The 18671-nt window shown below is 38.9% G+C and overlaps 1 protein-coding gene across 1 annotated transcript in view; it reads right to left on the reverse strand.

The window, feature by feature from the left end:
- OTOG (otogelin) overlaps positions 1–18671 on the reverse strand; it is a 205494-nt gene that overhangs the window by 92379 nt on the left and 94444 nt on the right. Inside the window, exons 24-26 of the mRNA XM_059722614.1 lie at positions 5773–5880; positions 1075–1213; positions 432–566 (exon numbers count right to left, since the gene is read on the reverse strand). Of these exons, the coding sequence (XP_059578597.1) occupies positions 432–566; positions 1075–1213; positions 5773–5880 (382 nt within the window). The remainder of the gene's footprint in view (positions 1–431; positions 567–1074; positions 1214–5772; positions 5881–18671) is intronic.

Below are 18671 nucleotides of genomic sequence, written 5' to 3' on the forward strand. Positions count from 1 at the left end.
CAATATAATATTGCCACTGGTAGGTGTACAAGCATGATTCACAAGATAAGCCCAGGGATATCAAATAGGAATCCATAAACATTCTGACCTGTTGTGGTCATTCCAAGTTCTTTGCAACAGAAGTGCTCTAGTATTTTTCCATAGTCAAAAATGATGAAAGCTAAGAGCTGGCATTTTCTGAGAGAGGTCTTGAATCTAAAAAGGTTGAGAACCACTGATCTAGTCTGGCCTTTTATATATTACATTCTGTACATTTCACTCACTGATTCCAATGAACTAGCCAAATGCAATCAGCATCTACTATACAAGACAACATACTTTTGCAGGCTACTTTGAATAGCTGTTCTTTTAGATGTTTTGTTAAACAGGAACACATGCAATCAGTACTATACATGTGTTCTTACTGTAATATTAAGAAGTTAAAAACTTACTGGATTTCCAGTTTCATCCTCAAAAATTATAAAAGATTTTCCAACATTTATGAAAATATATTTTCTGCAAATGATTCCTGTATTAAAGCAGTTAATGTTTTCTATAATGACTGAGAAACTAGTTTCTGATGTGCTCTGCAGAGGAAAAACAAAATATGTAAACTAAAATCAATAACACTTTGTTATAGCTTTGCAAAATAATTACATTTTTCTTATCACTGACAGGAACTGCAATGTGTTATAAGCATAATTAGGGCATGGCTCAAAATTTAAGAAACATTAAATATCAACAGAATGTATATGTAGGTGAGAAGTAGAACAAAAACTAGATTAGACTCTGTGTAGCACAGATGCATAGAAAACCTCATGGCTCATCTGCCTTCATCTGTTCCCTTAGGTGGCATTGTAAATTTTACCTTCTTCCTGCTGAAGTATTTTGCTCATGTTTACTGCAACTGCATAACTCAAAAAGAAATTGCCTGCAGGATAATCTTAACAAAATAATACTGTGGCATAAGTAAAGCAAGTAATTTAAAAAATATGTAAGTAACACAAATACATTACCAGATTTTCAGTTGCAAAATTTTCCCCTATTTCATTTTTAAACCTTGATTTTGGGGAACCAGAAAAGAAAAGATCTCACCTTAACTAAATGAACCTTGCAAGCTCCAACAAAGTCAAAAGTGAGTCCATCAAAAGTCCTGTAATGCCGATCCCCATAGGCAGTACACATCGATGGGCAGGGGTGGAAGGTGCATTGAAATGACCCATGCTGGCAGACGCTGAAAAATGTATGATCAAAAATGGAACTATCAGATGTAATCACTGACAAGCAAGGCACAATTAATTCACAGATTATCTTTCAAACCTTAGAAATATTAACAGAAAAGCAAAAACAGTAGCAAATATTGTATAAGGTATTTCAACCTAAAAAAATACATTTTGTTTTTACATACTTTCCATTTACAGGTGTTAGAAGCTGTAGGTTGTGTAGCATACCTGACACTGGCATAGCATTTATGTTGAATCAGTAAAAAAATGGCCTCACTACTAATTTAATATATTATCTACGATAAACATTCACTTTCAATGATTTCAGAGAGAGGGGGAGTTGCTGCTCAGGGGTTGTGAAATCTGTGTTGTCCTCTAACTGCTACGTGTGCACAAGTCTGTACCAATACAAATGTAGCAGAACTGCTTCCAAGTGTAACCTTGCTTATCCATGGGTAAATTTGGTGAGGTTTATCTCACTTGAATTACTTCAGGCTTGCTTTTATTGCTACGAGTAGTTAGAGGGTAGCAGCTGCTCTAATCTTCCCAAGTAGCAGCTCCCCCTTTCCCTTTTAAACTGCTTGAAGTAAATATTTGTCCATGGCCAATATTACAAGGAATCCCTTTGAGGCACATAACATGGTTGTTTCAACAAAGGCTGAATGCTGGAATCAGTGGACGCATCTACACATGCGCTTTAATGCGCAGTAGACTATTTTACAGTGCATTAAAGTGTCATATAAAAAACTGTGACATCATGCTAATGCACAGTAAAACAGTATACTGTGCATTAAGTGTCACTAAAAAAAATGCACATCTGCTACTCTGCATGAATGCAGCCTAATGAGCATTAATTTAGTATCTCACATTGGAAGTACTAAATTTAATGCGCATTAGAAAAAGTGCATTTTATACATGTGTAGACACACCCAGTAAGCAATATATCTGTGGCCAATTTAATTCCTGTAGTCCTCTACTCAGCCCACATTTCCATGAATAGAGACCAAGGGAATAAATTAAATACTCTCTAAGTGCTTTAGAGCCTAAACTCCATTTTAAAAAACAGCAGAAGCTGTTATGAGCTTTATAATAAGACTCATGCTCCTAAGTGGCTAAGGACATAGCTCCATGGCATCCCCATACATGTCACACTGCTTGAGTGGCCTTCTAAACAAGAGGAAGGGGAAGAGGGTCCATACCCCAACTTCAGACAGGTGCTTCAGCCCACCCCAATGCTAATCAGCCCTTCTACAGCAACACGCAGATACAACAGCACTACTTGTAGAGATACAGCTGCATTACTTGTGGTTTAAGAAGCAGCCCATGGAGAACACCAGTACGTTTGAGGGTATGGCTCCTAATGTCTACCCTGCAGACATGGTCTAAGTCACTTTTGAAAATGAGACTTAAAGTCCAAAATCACTTTGCATCTTTGGAAACTTCATGCTACATAAATGCTTTAAGTCATTCCTTTGATACAATTACAGCATAACCTTTAAACTGAATATAACATGTTTTATATGTTCAGCACTGTATGCATCTATTCAGCGCACATAGTACATTTATTTTGAAAATGAATAATTGATTTCCCTACTGATTCCTTAAATGGGGTTTGCACTGCTTGAATAAATTAAGGGTCTGATTTTTCCTGTGAAATAGCCGATACAGTAACTAGTATATGGTAAATAATCAAGTGTTAAAATTAAATTATTAACATCCATATTATTATCAATAGTGCATGTATTAATATTAGTTTTAATTTTACGTGATACAAGAGTAGAAGGCCATTGCTTTAGTTTGAAAAAACAATTCTCAGGAAGGTAGAAGGGAATGCCGCTTAAAGCAGGAGCATAGGAACATGGGACTGAAAGGCACCACCTGAGACATCAAGTCTACTACCCTGAATTTTCAGGCAATTGTTAACTCATGGAATCTCAGTACTTGACCCTTCAAACCCTCAGAGGGTTCATCCTGCTTTATTGTAGACTTATTTTCCTACATAGTCCACCTTGCTTCCCCTAGGCAGATAACTTATGCCAGTTTACTTTCATTTACGTTGACTTACTACTAGGTTACCTTTAAATTCTGACAATTCTCTTAAGAAGACTTGGAAGGAGACAGAAATGGCTGGAAGAAATAAAGAATACTGCTCTGCATGCCCTACATGATGTGCTGGGATCACTAGATTTACTTAGCCATGAACCCCACAACTTTTCTCCTGAGCCATCTCAAGCCTCTTCTATATGCTGGCCTCTAAGGGATAAGAAAGGACAACCATCTATCATGCAAGCAGTATAGAGGCCCTCTACAAGTGCATTTGAGAACAACACCAACTAACATTGTCTTCAGTTGCCTCAGGCCACAGGTGTCTCCTGTAGGTGACAACAGTTAAAACATCCAGAGGCACTTGCCGATTGCTTTAAGGTCTAAACTAGTCAGCCCCAGAATTTGAGAAACATACAGGAGCAACAGCTGTGCAGACCCAAGCACTGCCCTCAATGTCTCTTGGCATTAATGCATTCTTAACAAATATTGCTATTACTGAAGTCATAAGTACAAATACATTTGCAATTTTAAGACTTAATTCTGCAGATCATTGTTATTATAGTACAGTCATATGCTGGCCTAATCTATTATGTTAATAGTTATATAACTCACGGTTAATGGCAGGACATTTAATATCAATACCACATTGTTTCATATTTATTCTTATTGGGATTATCATGAGACTATACCAAATAAAGCTTGAAACAAATTGGTAAATGTTATGAAGGCTCAATGGGCTTGTTTTGTATGGTAGCTCTCTTTGGTTTTGCATGGGCAAATGACACGTTTCATATAGCACACATGCATTTTTTCCATGGCCTTTTTGTACTGTATGTCATTTTTTGGTGTAATCAAGTTGGCAGTGGAAGCCTGGTGTGGACCTAGTCTGTTGTTGGAAAAGTTTTTGTCACTCAGCAAGTCTTTACTTCTTGACATGGAGACAGGAACCACAAAGGGCCCAAGTCCCAGAAGAGTGAGTTTGTGTGGAACAGGGAATGCCATAAGATTTTCCAACCAAAAATGACTTTCCTTCAGCAAAAATTAGGGAAGGCTAGCTATCTAGTGTCTTCTTGCCTTCAATGCTGCTGGATTTTGGTAAGGTCCTACAGAAATTAGATGGGAGTAAGGATTCTCTTTGATGCAAGCAATCCAACAACAGCTCCAAGTGCAGAGGCCTTTGGAAATAAGGGGGTAAGTAACCCGGGGTCGCTTTACCTTCCTGCCAAGTGGAGATGGCTTGTAAGTCGCTTCACCAGTCGGCCAAAGGACTACAAATATCTTCTAGAGCAGATACTGAGGACCTGACAAGAGGCAGAGGTAGGCAGTCAGCACAAGGCTGGAGGGGCGAAGACATCCAGACAAGGCATTGACTAGTGCGACTGGACAAGCCTTCATTGCTTTAGGCTCTAGTGATTTTTGCCAGCTCCAATAGTTTACCAGGTGAATACCAGTTAAATATCCCTGGTAGATTAAGAGAAGAGTCAAAAAGAAGGAGCAGCTTGACTGGGAAGTTGCAGGCTACAGTACTGTATAATATCTTGATGTTTGAAAATGTGGCTAATTACTCCGATGATCTAGATGAATGATTAATGCCGACTTCTAGGTTGAACAGGGGAAAAGGGAGAATAGAGGAGGGAACCACTAGGAAAACAGTTCTCTTCAGGGCGATAAGATAATGGTGTGTTTGGAGTTTTTTGGGAGTTTTGTTTTTTTTGAGAAAGGGGTGGAGGGTTCAGATTTTAGCTTTTTATATGGAATCTTTGCCTACTGCACTGAAAGCGGTGTAAGTAGTGGTATCCAAGCCTCCACTGTGGGTGCTGAGGAAGGTTTGCAGAGTGACATGGTTTTAGGTCACATGGTAGATTCCTAGCATTAGGTATTAAAGTGGACAGTTTCTGAGTTTAAATTATTAAGCTTATAAAGTGATGTTTCTATTGGGAACTGTTCTTAAAAATCTTGTTGATTCATTAACTATTACCCACAGAAAGAGTCAATCACCAGTTTTATTGATCTTCTATCTTGCTGATAGAATTTGCTTATTTCAAAACTGTAGCATGTATACTAATGGTTTTAAGGCTATGTTTTTTGACTCATAGGCTTCTCAATTTCAATTCTAAATTTGAAAAAGAAGAAAACCTTTTCTCAAGAAAAAGTTACTGGGATGCATTTTCTACAGAAATATGATTCTGTCCTAAATCTGGTGAATTAACAATTGAGGTTAGATTTAAATTTAGATTACCTTGGGATATCAATAGTCAAGAATAAAAATTTTCTAAATCTTGCCTATAGTGCCCAGCCCTCTCTCACATAATATGCTGTTGTTTGGTTACCCTTGAAACAATATTCCAGTTTTCAAAAAAATCTATTTTTAACACATATTTGCAAGTGTAAAAATAAAATTACTAAAGATGACAACAGAATTGGGCTTTAAAACTATAATCAAGAAATAGGAAAACAAAACAAGACAAGTTTTAGTTAGCAGATAAATTAAATTTAACATGGAACTGAACAGAGTACTACTTACCAGGTATGACAGGAAGAAATTACTTTATCACCAGGAAAATATTCCTTTCCTTTCCATGAACATGGGCATTCATCTGGCTCAAAGCATGCATCACCATGTTTAACGAGGCTATCAAAAACATAACATCACATATCCATTCAACGGAAATATAACTTTCAGATTTACATATTTATAAATATTTTCCTACACTTGTAAATGATTTTCAAGTCATCCAGCTAACTTTTTCTTTTAAAAGCACCTATCATATTTTTAAAATTTTCAGGAACTGAAGAATGCAAGTTTTAATCAATGCTTACAAATATGCAGTTTGATTACTTCCATTCACAGATAATTTAACTGCCCATTTAATTAATGTTAAGAATGGCATTGGACACTAAGTGCTAACCAGGGTTCAAATTACATGGGGGGCTGAGCCCCCCCATAAGAGACATAAGGTGCAGGCAGCTGGGCAGAAACTAGTGTTTAACATGGGGGAAAAACCCCCTCCTTACTTCCCCTCTCCCTGTCACTGCCAGGCACTTTTTGCTGCAGCTGCCCGGATCCTGTGCCCAGGCTGCCCTGTGGCTTCTCTCTACAGCCACTGCTGCTGATTCCACCACCTCCAACCCCCACAAAAGTCAAAGTGTAATTCAAACCCTGTTGCTAGCCCTAAAAAGACTTATTGAATGATATAAAGATTTTAAGTCAAAACACTGTCCCTATGCCTGAAGAAGGGTGTTTGTACCCAAAAGCTTGCAAAGAACAATTTTTCCAATTAATTAGTTGGTCTAGTAAAATATATCACATTTACCCAAAGACGCTTGTCTGCCTTAAGTCAAAAGATGCTTTAAGATAATCCAATCTGAACTTGTATATACTCTGTAGATTTCACCTAGTTCGTTCTGTACTGAGTCAATTAATTTATGTTTGAATATAGCATATTTTTTCCAGAAATTTCCCAGTCTTTATTTTAAGACAAAAAATGGAGACTCAATTCCTTCCCTTGGTAATTTGTTCCGTGTATTAATCACTGTCAGGATCAAGTTATCCATTACACTTAAACCATACTAAATCTGTGGAGTGTTAAGCAGTGTTAAAGTGAGAACGTGCTGTGAGAAGTCAAACATAAAAGCTGAATATCAATTTTTACCTGCACAGCTCTGATTTGCCATTAGAGGGCTAGCAAACAGGGACATGGCTATGAACCAGAACATCTGGGCTCTCTCCCAGCTCTGAGGGGAGAGGGAAGCAGAAGGGACTGGGAACAGTGTATCATGGGATGCTGGAGGACTGTGAATTGCTCATTTTATCTCCATAAAGCAGACTGAAGTTACCCTAGCACAAGCTATATAGCAAGGTCCAGAGTTAACACTCGCCTGAAGTAGCGTAACTTTGAGACACTCAGGAGGTAGTTAGGACAAGTTTTAACTTGCAGATGCTCAGGTTTTAAGTGCCCTTAGCTTGGTCTAAGTATAATATGTAATTTCACCCTCGTTGCTAAAAATCTATGCCTTGTTTCTAATTTGAATGTGTAGTGATTCAGCTTCTCAGCATTGGTTCCTGTGATACTTTTCCATGTTAAATTATATGGTTGTTTCAAGTAATCCTATTATCACTGGAACTATGCAAGTCAGTTGAGCAATCTGCTTCACTAAAGGTTTTCAAGAGAAGGCTGGACACACATTTGGTCAAAGATAGTTTAGAAACAGCAATCCTACATTTGTGCAGAGAGCTGGACACATGAACCCCAAAACCAGGCAAACCAGGTTTGCAGGTATCAAATTAAGGCATGAATAGCCTAAAATTGCCATTTTTAAGAAGCATTAAGGGCACACACGTGTAGATCCGCACCCTTAATGTGGCTTAAAAATGGATAATGAGCCTTAAATTGGCACATGTAGACACACTCCATGATTACTAATGGCATACAATGTAACAAAGACAGTTACACATATGCCTCCCTTTATTTGTACTAGCAGTCCTCCTGACTTCAAAGAAATTACTCACAAAAGTAAAGTTAACACATACAAAAGTGTTTCCAAGGTTAAGACTGAAATCTGAAATCCAGAATCTTGCTTACAAATGACAGAAGTAATAATAACTAAAAATGAAACCTTAAGTGAAGTATATATAGTAAAAATGTCTGGAGCCTCCAACAACATAGAAGAACAGTGCATCACAGCAAAGTAAATCAAGTAATGGGAAACTTAAAACATATGCTTTCATGTATAGTTTTTACTAGGGTCCTGAAAACCTAGAATAAATAATAAGTATACCAGGGATAAATAAGCTGAGATGTAAAATGGAAAAGACTTAATACAGACATTACTGAATTGCCCGACTCTACAGAAGTTCTAGCAAAATACTGTACAATGTAATGCATACATGTAATGAATAACATGTTGGAACGAAGTGACAATTTTCCACAAGACCCACAAAAATTTTGTCTCAAAAAATTCTGCAAACATTTTTGCTTATGCAGTTTTATGTGGCAGTTAATAAGATAAATCTGCAAAGGCCTTCATGGCTTATTAATCAATTTTTTAAAGTTCCATAAACTCAAAAAATTATGATTTATAGAATGAGAAATTCACATTTTAAACATTGTGAATCTTTAGTTAGATGGAACAGCATAAAACAGTCTTTTCATTGCAATTACTATGGCTCCAGCATGCCTTAAGTTCCAGGAGTGTATACCCTGCTTCCTATCTACAGTTCCCATCTCATACTATATGAAAAAATGAGGGTACAGAACATGCTAGTTAGACAGAAAAGTAGGAAAGCTTCACTTTTAAAGGCTCCATAATATCTAAAATGATTACACACCAAAGGCTGAGAACTTACATTTACTAATTTGGGGCAAGAAATAATCTTTTAAAGTATCACTGCAGGGTTTGTATTTTTCTTTTTCTTTTTTGGAGGGGGAAGGTGAATAAAAAGTTTGTAAGAATAAAGGTACATTTCTGTAAGGATAAATATAATTCTGAGTTATGTGTTTTCCTTGAAGTAATCTACTAATTCTGTTTATTCAGAAGTCACGTCTGTAGCTCAGCATTGTAATACATTTGATCTAAATTATCTGCATCAGGAAAACAAATTAACATTGGTAGTCAAATCCCAGACAACCTGGTTGGTGTCACCATTTTCTCTATATAGCACCCAAAAAAGAAAACCTTATTATTGCATCTAGTACATTCATCACAGCATTTGCTTTTTGTGAGCAATGGATAAATTAGTATTTTGTAAATTAAATTTTGTAACTATGGCTTAGACACTTCTTCAGTGCATGTGTACATTTTTTTTTTACATCATTTATTCCACTCTATAGCTTTTTACTGGAAGCACACTGACAACCCAAAGGAAAAGATATTTAATTGAACGATTGTAATTCAGAGCATGTGAAATGTTTTTTGTAAGCTACACTCTTCTCAAGTTTTCCATCACTCGCTGGACAGGTTACTACAAGACCAAATTTCCCACTGCTTTAAGTTCCAAACTGAATAGGTCACATTCACAGACAAAGAGCATCATGTTGACAAGGCAAGACCAAATACAAGTTTCATCTTTGTAATATTATACTGGATAGAACAAGTGATAACAGCTTTCTCTCTTGTAAAGCCAAGCAACCAGATGGATTTCAGTGATCTAAGAATTCATAACAAAATGCTATTTAGACCCAACAATCTCTTTTCATATTAATATCAAAATGTATTTCTAATGCTTATCCTGAATGTACAATGTAAAGATCATTGCTAAAATTATACATATTCCTCTTTCCTTTCATCAGAATCAACTGCAATTGAATCAGATTCCCCAAAACTATCATTCTTCAGGTCTTTGATCAATTGCTCTCCTAAGCCCTACTGGCATATTTAAATAATGATCATGGCATGGGTATGATTAGAGACAATCAATAACTTTTGAGAGAAGAAAAGCCTAAAAGATAAATATTTCCTCACTTCAGCAAAGCCCAAAAAGCTGAGCTTGAGAAATAGAAGATTCTCTTGAGTTTGCATGGACCACTACTGCAGCCTCAATAATCTGCAGTCTGGGTGCATTATACCCCTCTTTCCCTCCATTATACAAAGGCAGATCTGTGCAGCCCTGAATCCACCCAAGTCTACCCACAAACTTTCCACCAGGGCTTCTCTCACTTTCTTTCTGAGCTCCTCAAATCTTAACTGGAAGGCTCCTCCTTAGCTTGTTCCTGTGACCATATGGCTGAGGGCAGGTGAAACTTGGGGGCATCCAAACTGCAAGCCTCTGGGCTTGGGCCTGCACATAGGATGCCTGCCAAAAGACTTTGGAAATATCTGAAGCCTTTGGTGAGGGTGGAAGAAGTTTGCTGGTTGTAGGGTCACTTACAGTTCTGGACTGACTCATGGATTTGGACTTGACTTGACTTGGAACATGAAAATTTTCTTAAAAAAAAAAAAAAAAAAAAAAAAAGCTCCTCAAATCTTAAATCACAAGGATCTTTACTGTGTGTAAAAGACAACACAGGATTGAAAGAAACAGTAAATGACACTTCTTGTGATCATTCTCCAGTGCCACAAGTAATATCCCTGTAGCTGACAGGGAATAAAAGAAGAAACAACAATTTATCCTGTGCATGTTCTAATCATTACCATAGCACCTAGTGACTCCACTGTGGACGATCTAGTGGTTGGCCAACTGGAGTGATTTGTTCCTGTTGAATGTTTCTTAATGATGCTGGGTGCACTATGCAGTTGTATTACTTGAGTGTCAGGGCACCTAGAGGTCTTTTCTATCCCAGATGTCTGCTTACTACCAATTTAAGCTAAAGAAATATTGCCCGGGGTTGCCAAGTGTCAGGCAACTTGCTCAGTAATTTCATAAGGTTGTCCCATAGTACTTTGTTATGTGGGGTGCAGGCGGACCTCTGCAGTTGTCCCTCCAGGCTGATGGAGGCTGCTGTGCCTCCTCATTCCATTTCAGGGAACATATCTAGCTTCCAGTTCTATGCCTCCCTTTCTGGAACAAAGCCATGGGGGAGTCCTGGATACACAACTGGAAAGTCTAATAGAGAGAGGGGCAGAATTTTAGAAGCTAATCTAGGTTCTACCATACTTCCACTAATCCTTCTTACTAAACTAGTGGTCCCAGCACCTCCTTTTCCTGCTTCTATTTACTCCCCACAGCAGCCCATTTCCTCCTCCTGGCAGCCTTTGACTCCCTCTAATCACTTGGTATCTACTGGCCAGTCCAATACTATCCTTACAAGTCCTTCCTGCTTGACATGGTATGGAATTAGCTTTTGCTTCCCCACACCTACTCACACTGACCATTACATGGACTGGACCACAAGGGGAAAATGAATGTTTCTCATCAGAAAGAAGTACACTGAATAAGCTTGGTTGTTAGCTGTAATAAAGGCTGTAAAAACAGAGTAAAAGACAGGATCTGCCTTGAAGGTCTTTTGTTGTAGGCAGAACAGATACAGCAGTTAAGAAAGACAAAGACAAAGAAAATATTTCAAATACTTTTGCATTACCAAGAGAGCATTACCCAGGTTTTCCAAAATTTTTCTCCACATATAATTAGTCAATAAGTGAATTGTTCTTTTTTCTGTATTATTATGTATTAATATTAATTAACTTGTGCATGGATCATAAAAGATATTCCTGGTTGTGTTTTCTACCTGTAGGAAACCAGGATAACAAGTTAGCTGCTAAACTACTGACTTAATTTTATTGCTGAAGTAGTTTTTCAACAAGGAGGACAATTCAATCAAAATTAATGGATCACTAGATCCACCAATCTTTGCCAGTTAAAAATAGCAGCAGCTATCTGGAGTCAGATCAAATAGTTCCCTGCTTTGTACTCTCTACAGTGTTAGCATGAAAACCACCTGAACTGTACTGGGGATAAAAAAAGCCAGCTATGTGATGGCTTGACTGGATAATGGTCTTTAGCTTCACTCAAAAAAGCCTTAACAGGAAAAAAACTGCAACTTTAATAAATGTAATATAAATGTATGTTTTCTGCTCTAAGGTGCTAGCTTAAACAAAATATAATGCATCACTTTTGAAGTAAAAGGGATTTCAGGAAGCTAGCAGGTATAATAAAAGCCTTCCATCTAGATTTAGGTGAGAGAATAATTGCCTTTTTGTTTAGAGATAGGCAAAACAAAGGTGCACTAAGTTAGATCAAGCATGGGTTAGCTCAATCTACCAAATGTATGTCCCATTCAGGGCACAGACCCAGAGCTGAGAAAGCCCAGATGCATGCCCTAGCTCCAAGGCTGCACTTTTCCTATCCTCCCCACCCAATCTGACAAGGTATATTTTTAGTCCTTTGACCTCCCCACCCCCAGGTGGCCAGCCACCCTTACGAGCTTGGCAACCCGCTCTGATCCTGCCAAAACCCCTCCCCAGAGCAGCTGTCTCTCTCCAGTCTCTCAATTCTAATCATCAAAGGGAATTTACAATACTCCTTTCGTAGTCCAGCTGATGAATTTATAGCCGAAAGAAGCCAGAGGCTGGGCTGGTATGCTTGCAAGACAGGCAGTCAGTGAAGATGTAATTCAGGAGTCAATGGATGAGAGACAGGCAGGGGGGGAGGAAGGGGAATGAATGTAGCTGGTAGATCATGGAGAGATACCTGGGGACTCAGATGTCAGGCAGGCTATAATGTGTCAAATATCCAATGTCTATATTTAGCCCATGACTTTGTATCCAGGAGGTTTATGAAGTGAAGTTCATAGGCTCGTCTGTGAAAAGTGTTATGTAAATTCCCTTTGAGGATTAGAAGAGAGACACTGGTTTTCTTGTGAGAAATGTGCTCCCACAGGTAATTGGGTATTCTTGTCCTTAATAGATTTCCAGTGTGCGTTCATTTTGATGCACAGTTGTTGGTTGGTCTCTCCTACATATTTTCCATCAGGGCATTTCGTGCATTGGATGAGACATATTACATTTCTGGAGGTGCAGCTGTAAGCTCCAGGAATGCTGATGGTTCAGTTGTGAGGTATACTAATTGTGGGGGTGGTGGAGATAAGTTGGCAGGTTTTGCATTTCGTCATGGCATGGTCTGGATCCATTCAGTGTGTTTCAGGAATGCTTGGGCTGAATACATTGCGTTTCAGGAATGTTTTGGGCTCATAAGTATTATAACAGGAAGTTTGCTTCTGGTGATGAAGTTAGGGAGGTTTGGTGCTTGTTTGAAGGCTAGGATGGGTGGTTCTGGGAAGATCTCTTTAAGAATTTGGTCTCCTTCTAATATGGGTTGTAATTGTTTGAGGATTTTCTGTATAGGTCCAAGGGAGGGATAATATGTCATAACCAGTGTTGTACGATTCATGGGGGGTTTCCTTCTGCACTGCAGCAACTCCTCAGATGGTATCTGGGTGGCTCTTTCAAATGTGCGACCTATCTCTCCGGAGGAGTGTCCTTGTTAAGTGAAAGCCTTTATAAAATTTGTGAGATGGCAATCCCAGGTGTTCTCCTTAGTGCAAATTCGATGGTATCTGAGGGCTTGGCTGTATTATCACAGCTTTTTTGGTGTGTTTAGGGTGATTGCTGGTTCTGTGCAGATATGTATGTTAGTCTATGGGTTTCTTGTATAACATGGTCTGTATTTTACCATTCTGGATACTGATCATCATGTCTAAAAAAGGAGATGTTGGTGCTGGAGTATTCAAGAGAAAGTCGCATGGAGGGGTGATGATTGCTAAATTTCTGATGGAAATCAATCAGAGATTGCAGGTTTTCAGTCCAAATGATGAAGATGTCATAAATGTATCTTAAGTATAGCAAGAGTTTGATGGTTCAGTCCTTGAGGAATTCTTCTTCCAGGTAGCTCATAAAAAGGTCAGCATACTGATTTAGCACAGTGATGCTCAGCCAGGTTGCCATGAGATCCTTTCAAGGGTGCTATGGGGTGCCAAACAACCTTAGGGCTGTTAGTTGTGCAAACATGATGCACAAGATAAATCCAGAGACATCAAATAGGAATGTTTAGTGTTCATAGTCATGTGGTCCTTCTGAGGTCTTTGCAACAGAAGAATTGCTCTATTACTTTTCTGTAGTCAAAAGATATGTACAACTAAGAGCTACCATTTTCTGTGGGGTGCCTTGAGTCAAAGGAGGGGCATCTTGAGTCTAAAAAAGCTGACAACTACTGATTTAGCCTATGTAGTAGAACAACACATAGACAGGCATCCCTTATTCTGAAGAAATCAAATTTTCGTGAGTAGTCACCCCACATTTCTACTGAACCCAAAAGAGAAATTAGGGTGAAATATTAAGGGTCAATCAGTTAGTGATTATAGGAGATCCATAAGGTGAACAGAATGTTGCTTTTAATTTTTTTTCATGCTAGAAATGGGAAATTAAATGCTTCTTTCCTTTAATCCTTTATAAATGAAGAATATGAACAAGGCAAGGCTCTTCAAAAAGGAGATATAACAACACTTACCAAAAGGGCAAGAGTTTTAATTCAGCTTCGAGGATACATCTTCGGCATAGAGCTGTTAATATGCTCAATGACTCAAGGGTATACTTGTCATAAAAAATGGCTTTGTAAAATGTTTCAGGCCAAATTACGTTCCTCCTACACTGTTTCTCTGGCCATAGACAAGAGACATTTTAAGATGACTTTAAATTGGTTGTTTTCTTTGTACAAATTAGAAAGTGATGATTTTCTTTTTTTTTTTTAAAAGGAGTCCAGGAATTCATTTAAGCTTAAGCTCCTTACATGTTATTTGAGCTGGTATGCCACCTGCTTATTACAAAATACAGTGAGAAGCAATTTCTCATTTGGACAGGAAAAGAAGCAGACAAAATATTTCTGGATGAAATACAGAACCTCATTACACTTGGAATATCACAATTTTCAGTTTACTAATATAGGTCTTTTTCATGGCTGTAATTTATCAGTAGAATACCTAAGGAAAAATGACAGGCTGAACATGATCCAAAAGGATGTTTTGGCCCATCTTGGTTCCCAAAGCCCCTGGCAGACATTAAAATGAAGGTACAATTGGCATCTGAGGAACGTTATACCCCATGCCAAAAATCATGCAGCCTGCATGCCAGATGTTCCTTCAATTTATGGCACTATCTAAACAAACCACAAAGAAGTTCTACATTATACATAGAACAGTTTTTGTGACTGGTTTGCCATTTTAAGGCACCATAAATTGCCTGAACATGAGACACCATAATTTATGGCAGGATTAACATATTATTCATGCCACAAATATAATGTCTTCCAGGGGCCTGAGAAACAAAGAGTATGCTCTTTGAATTTTGAATGCAGGCATCTCCAAAACTGGAGATCAGGTCTACCCATATTAGAAAATGTTTTATAAATAGCATTCAAATCTAAACTGGGGAAGGCCAAAACCCTATGTAACAAAGATAGTTAGCCATACCAGTCTGAATTTAGGTAGAAAGTAGTCTATAAAGGTAGCTACACTGCCTTAACTCATTTAGAGAGAGACGTGCTCTCGAGGGCTACAATCTACTTTGTCAGAAGTAGGATTCAGCCTATGAAAGCTCATGCCTCTCTGACCATGTTAACCTATAAAGGTGTCATCCTGCTCTGCCTTTTACTAGTTAGTAAATTAATAAGTTATTTGAAACACAAGTGTCAACATTAGTCCCATGAATCCATATAATATCTTACTGGCATTTTGATTTAAATGCAACAAAAAAATAAAAAGATAATCATTGGGGGATTTAGAAGAAGTAAAGATACAATTATAAAAAAAAAATATCCCAAGATATTCAAGAAGGGGAGGAAGGAGGATCCGGGCAACTATAGGCTCGTCAGTCTCACCTCCATCCTTGGCAAAATCTTTGAAAAAATTACCAAGGCTCACATTTGCAAGAGCCCAGCAGGACAAATTATGCTGAGGGGAAACCAGCACGGGTTCGTAGCAGGCAGATCATGCCTGACTGATCTAGTCTCTTTTTATGACCAGGTTACGAAACGCCTGGACACAGGAGGAGGGGTGGGTGTCGTATACTTAGACTTCAGGAAGGCCTTCGATATGGTATCCCACCCCATACTGGTGAACAAGTTAAGAGGCTGTGACTTGGATGACTACACAGTCCAGTGGGTGGCGAATTGGCTGGAGGGTCGCACCCAGAGAGTCGTGGTGGATGGGTCAGTTTCGACCTGGAAGGGTGTGGGCAGTGGGGTCCCGCAGGGCTCGGTCCTTGGAGCGATACTCTTTAATGTCTTCATCAGCGACTTGGATGAGGGAGTGAAATGTACTCTGTCCAAGTTTGCAGATGACACAAAGCTATGGGGAGAAGTGGACACGCCAGAGGGCAGGGAACAGAAGCAAGCAGACCTGGACAGGTTGGACAAGTGGGCAGAAAACAACAGAATGCAGTTCAACAAGGAGAAATGCAAAGTGCTGCACCTAGGGAGGAAAAATGTCCAGCACACCTACAGCCTAGGGAATGACCTGCTGGGTGGCACGGAAGTGGAAAGGGATCTTGGAGTCCTAGTGGACTCCAAGATGAACATGAGTCATCAGTGTGACAAAGCAATCAGAAAAGCCAATGGCACTTTATCGTGCATCAGCAGATGCATGATGCACGATAGACCCAAGGAGGTGATACTTCCCCTCTATCGGGCGCTGGTCAGACCACAGTTGGAGTACTACCTGCAGTAATGGGCACCGCACTTCAAGAAGGATGCGGATAACCTGGAGAGGATCCAGAGAAGGGCCACTCATATGGTTAAGGGCCTGCAGACCAAACCCTACGAGGAGGGAGTAGAGAAACTGGACCTTTTCAGCCTCCGCAAGAGAAGGTTGAGAGGCGACCTTGTGGCTGCCTATAAGTTCATCATGGGGGCACAGAAGGGAATTGGTGAGGTTTTATTCACCAAGGCGCCCCCGGGGGTTACAAGAAATAATGGCCACAAGCTAGCAGAGAGCAGCTTTAGACTGGACATTAGGAAGAACTTCTTCACAGTTAGAGTGGCCAAGGTCTGGAACAGGCTCCCAAGGGAGGTGTTGCTCTCCCCTACCCTGGGGGTCTTCAAGAGGAGGTTAGATAAGCATCTAGCTGGGGTCATCTAGACCCAGCACTCTTTCCTGCCTATGCAGGGGGTCGGACTCAATGATCTATTGAGGTCCCCTCTGACCCTAACATCTATGAATCTATGAAGAGTGCTTATTTCCTCAGCAAGTGTCAAGCATGAAGCAATCCCATGGAAATCCAAATGTAAAAGTGGTCAAAGTGTTTCAAATGATCAAAGGGAAGGAGAGTTGTTCTCAGGGTGGGAGAGAGTTATATGGTCTATTGGGACCTTGTTGCTTCAGCCAGTGTTGTTGTTATGGTCTTTAAAATAGGAAATGTCATTGACTGACAGCAGCAAATGTCCTGTGTATTCATGTGTGTAAGGGTCAAACACTAGCCCATAAAAATGGATACACATCCTAAAGAAACACAGAACATGGTATTTAGGAATGGAACACAAAGCTAAATGTCTTGAAAAGTGTCCTTTGTTTCCAATTATAAGCATCATTCATCTGTCATATGTTCTCAGAAATAATACCAGTGATGTGTTTTTTCATTCACTGAATTTGCTTAGATGTGAGTTAGCAGAAAGTGATCCTGTTAAGATTCATTAATAAAACAAGTACAACCAAAAGTCAAATGGCAGTAACCCACTTTTGGAAGTGGACGTCTGCCCCAATGTTACTGACATGGAAAAATAAGGGATGAACTACTGCACTAGGAGGGAATAAAAGATAAACTAGCCTTATAACAGAGATTAAGTAGCCTTTAAGATACAGAGTTATTTCCAGAGTTTAAACAAAATAAATGCACAGTTAATGATGAGGCTGATCAATGAAAATAGATCTTTTACAGATGACAAATACTGGGGAAACAGCAAGAGTGGATCAGGGCAAATATCATGCAAAGATATATAAATAGCAGCTAGTTCTCCTTATGTACCTTACAGATAAAATAATAATAGAAGAAGATAATTTCTGGAAGGTCAAATTGGTACATATAACCATGAGATAACACTGTGAGAAGCTGTACTGATTAATTTACATTTATACAGTATGTTATATACCTTCTAAATATGTGTTAATACTATCCTGAGGCCTAAAGGCCTTTTGATTGGAGGCTAGGACTAGGAACCAGAATGACCAAGATAAATCAGAGAAAATGGTCCAAATTAATCAGATGAAATTCAACAAGAAGTGCTAAGTGCTGTATTTGGAATACAAAAAATTGCATGTACAAATACATTTACATTATATTACCTTTTTTAAAATGTTGTTATTGATAAATTTACAGGTCTATGAAGTATAATAAAATATAAAACCAAGCTGGGATGAGATTGGATAGTCTGCAATCCTGCAGTGAAAGAATTGAGGTTTACAGTGAACCATAAGATGAATATGAGGCAATAGTCTACTGGGTTGAATTAACAGCAGTGTCACTTGCAAATCAAGGGAAGTGATTTTGCTCTATTTGGCACTGATAAGACCACACCAGGAGCACTGTGTTCAGTTTTGAGTCCCACACTTTAACAAAGATGTGAACAAACTAGAAAGAGTCCAGCAGGGAATGAAAAAAGACCTGGAAAGCATGACTTACAAGAAAAGGCCAAAACAAATAAGATTGTTTAAACTGGAGAAGAGAAGACCTGAGGAGGGGTGGAGAGGGTAGAATGTTTACAGTCTTCAAATATCTGAAGGGCAATTATAAGGAGAATAAAGATAAACTTTTTCTGTGGCTATAAAAGACAGGACTAAGAACAATTTTTTGTGAGGGTGGTCAAGCATTGGAACAGGCTATCTTGAAAAGCTGTAGAACATCCATCCCTGTAAATTTTTAAGAACAGTTTAACCAGGGGAAGGCGCCTGAGGCTCTCCTCCTCTGCTGCACAGCCCCAGTGGGGAAGGCAGCTGGCTCCAG

This window comes from Alligator mississippiensis, chromosome 2 (assembly GCF_030867095.1).
Source record: "Alligator mississippiensis isolate rAllMis1 chromosome 2, rAllMis1, whole genome shotgun sequence".
NCBI classification, from domain to species: Eukaryota; Metazoa; Chordata; order Crocodylia; family Alligatoridae; genus Alligator; species Alligator mississippiensis.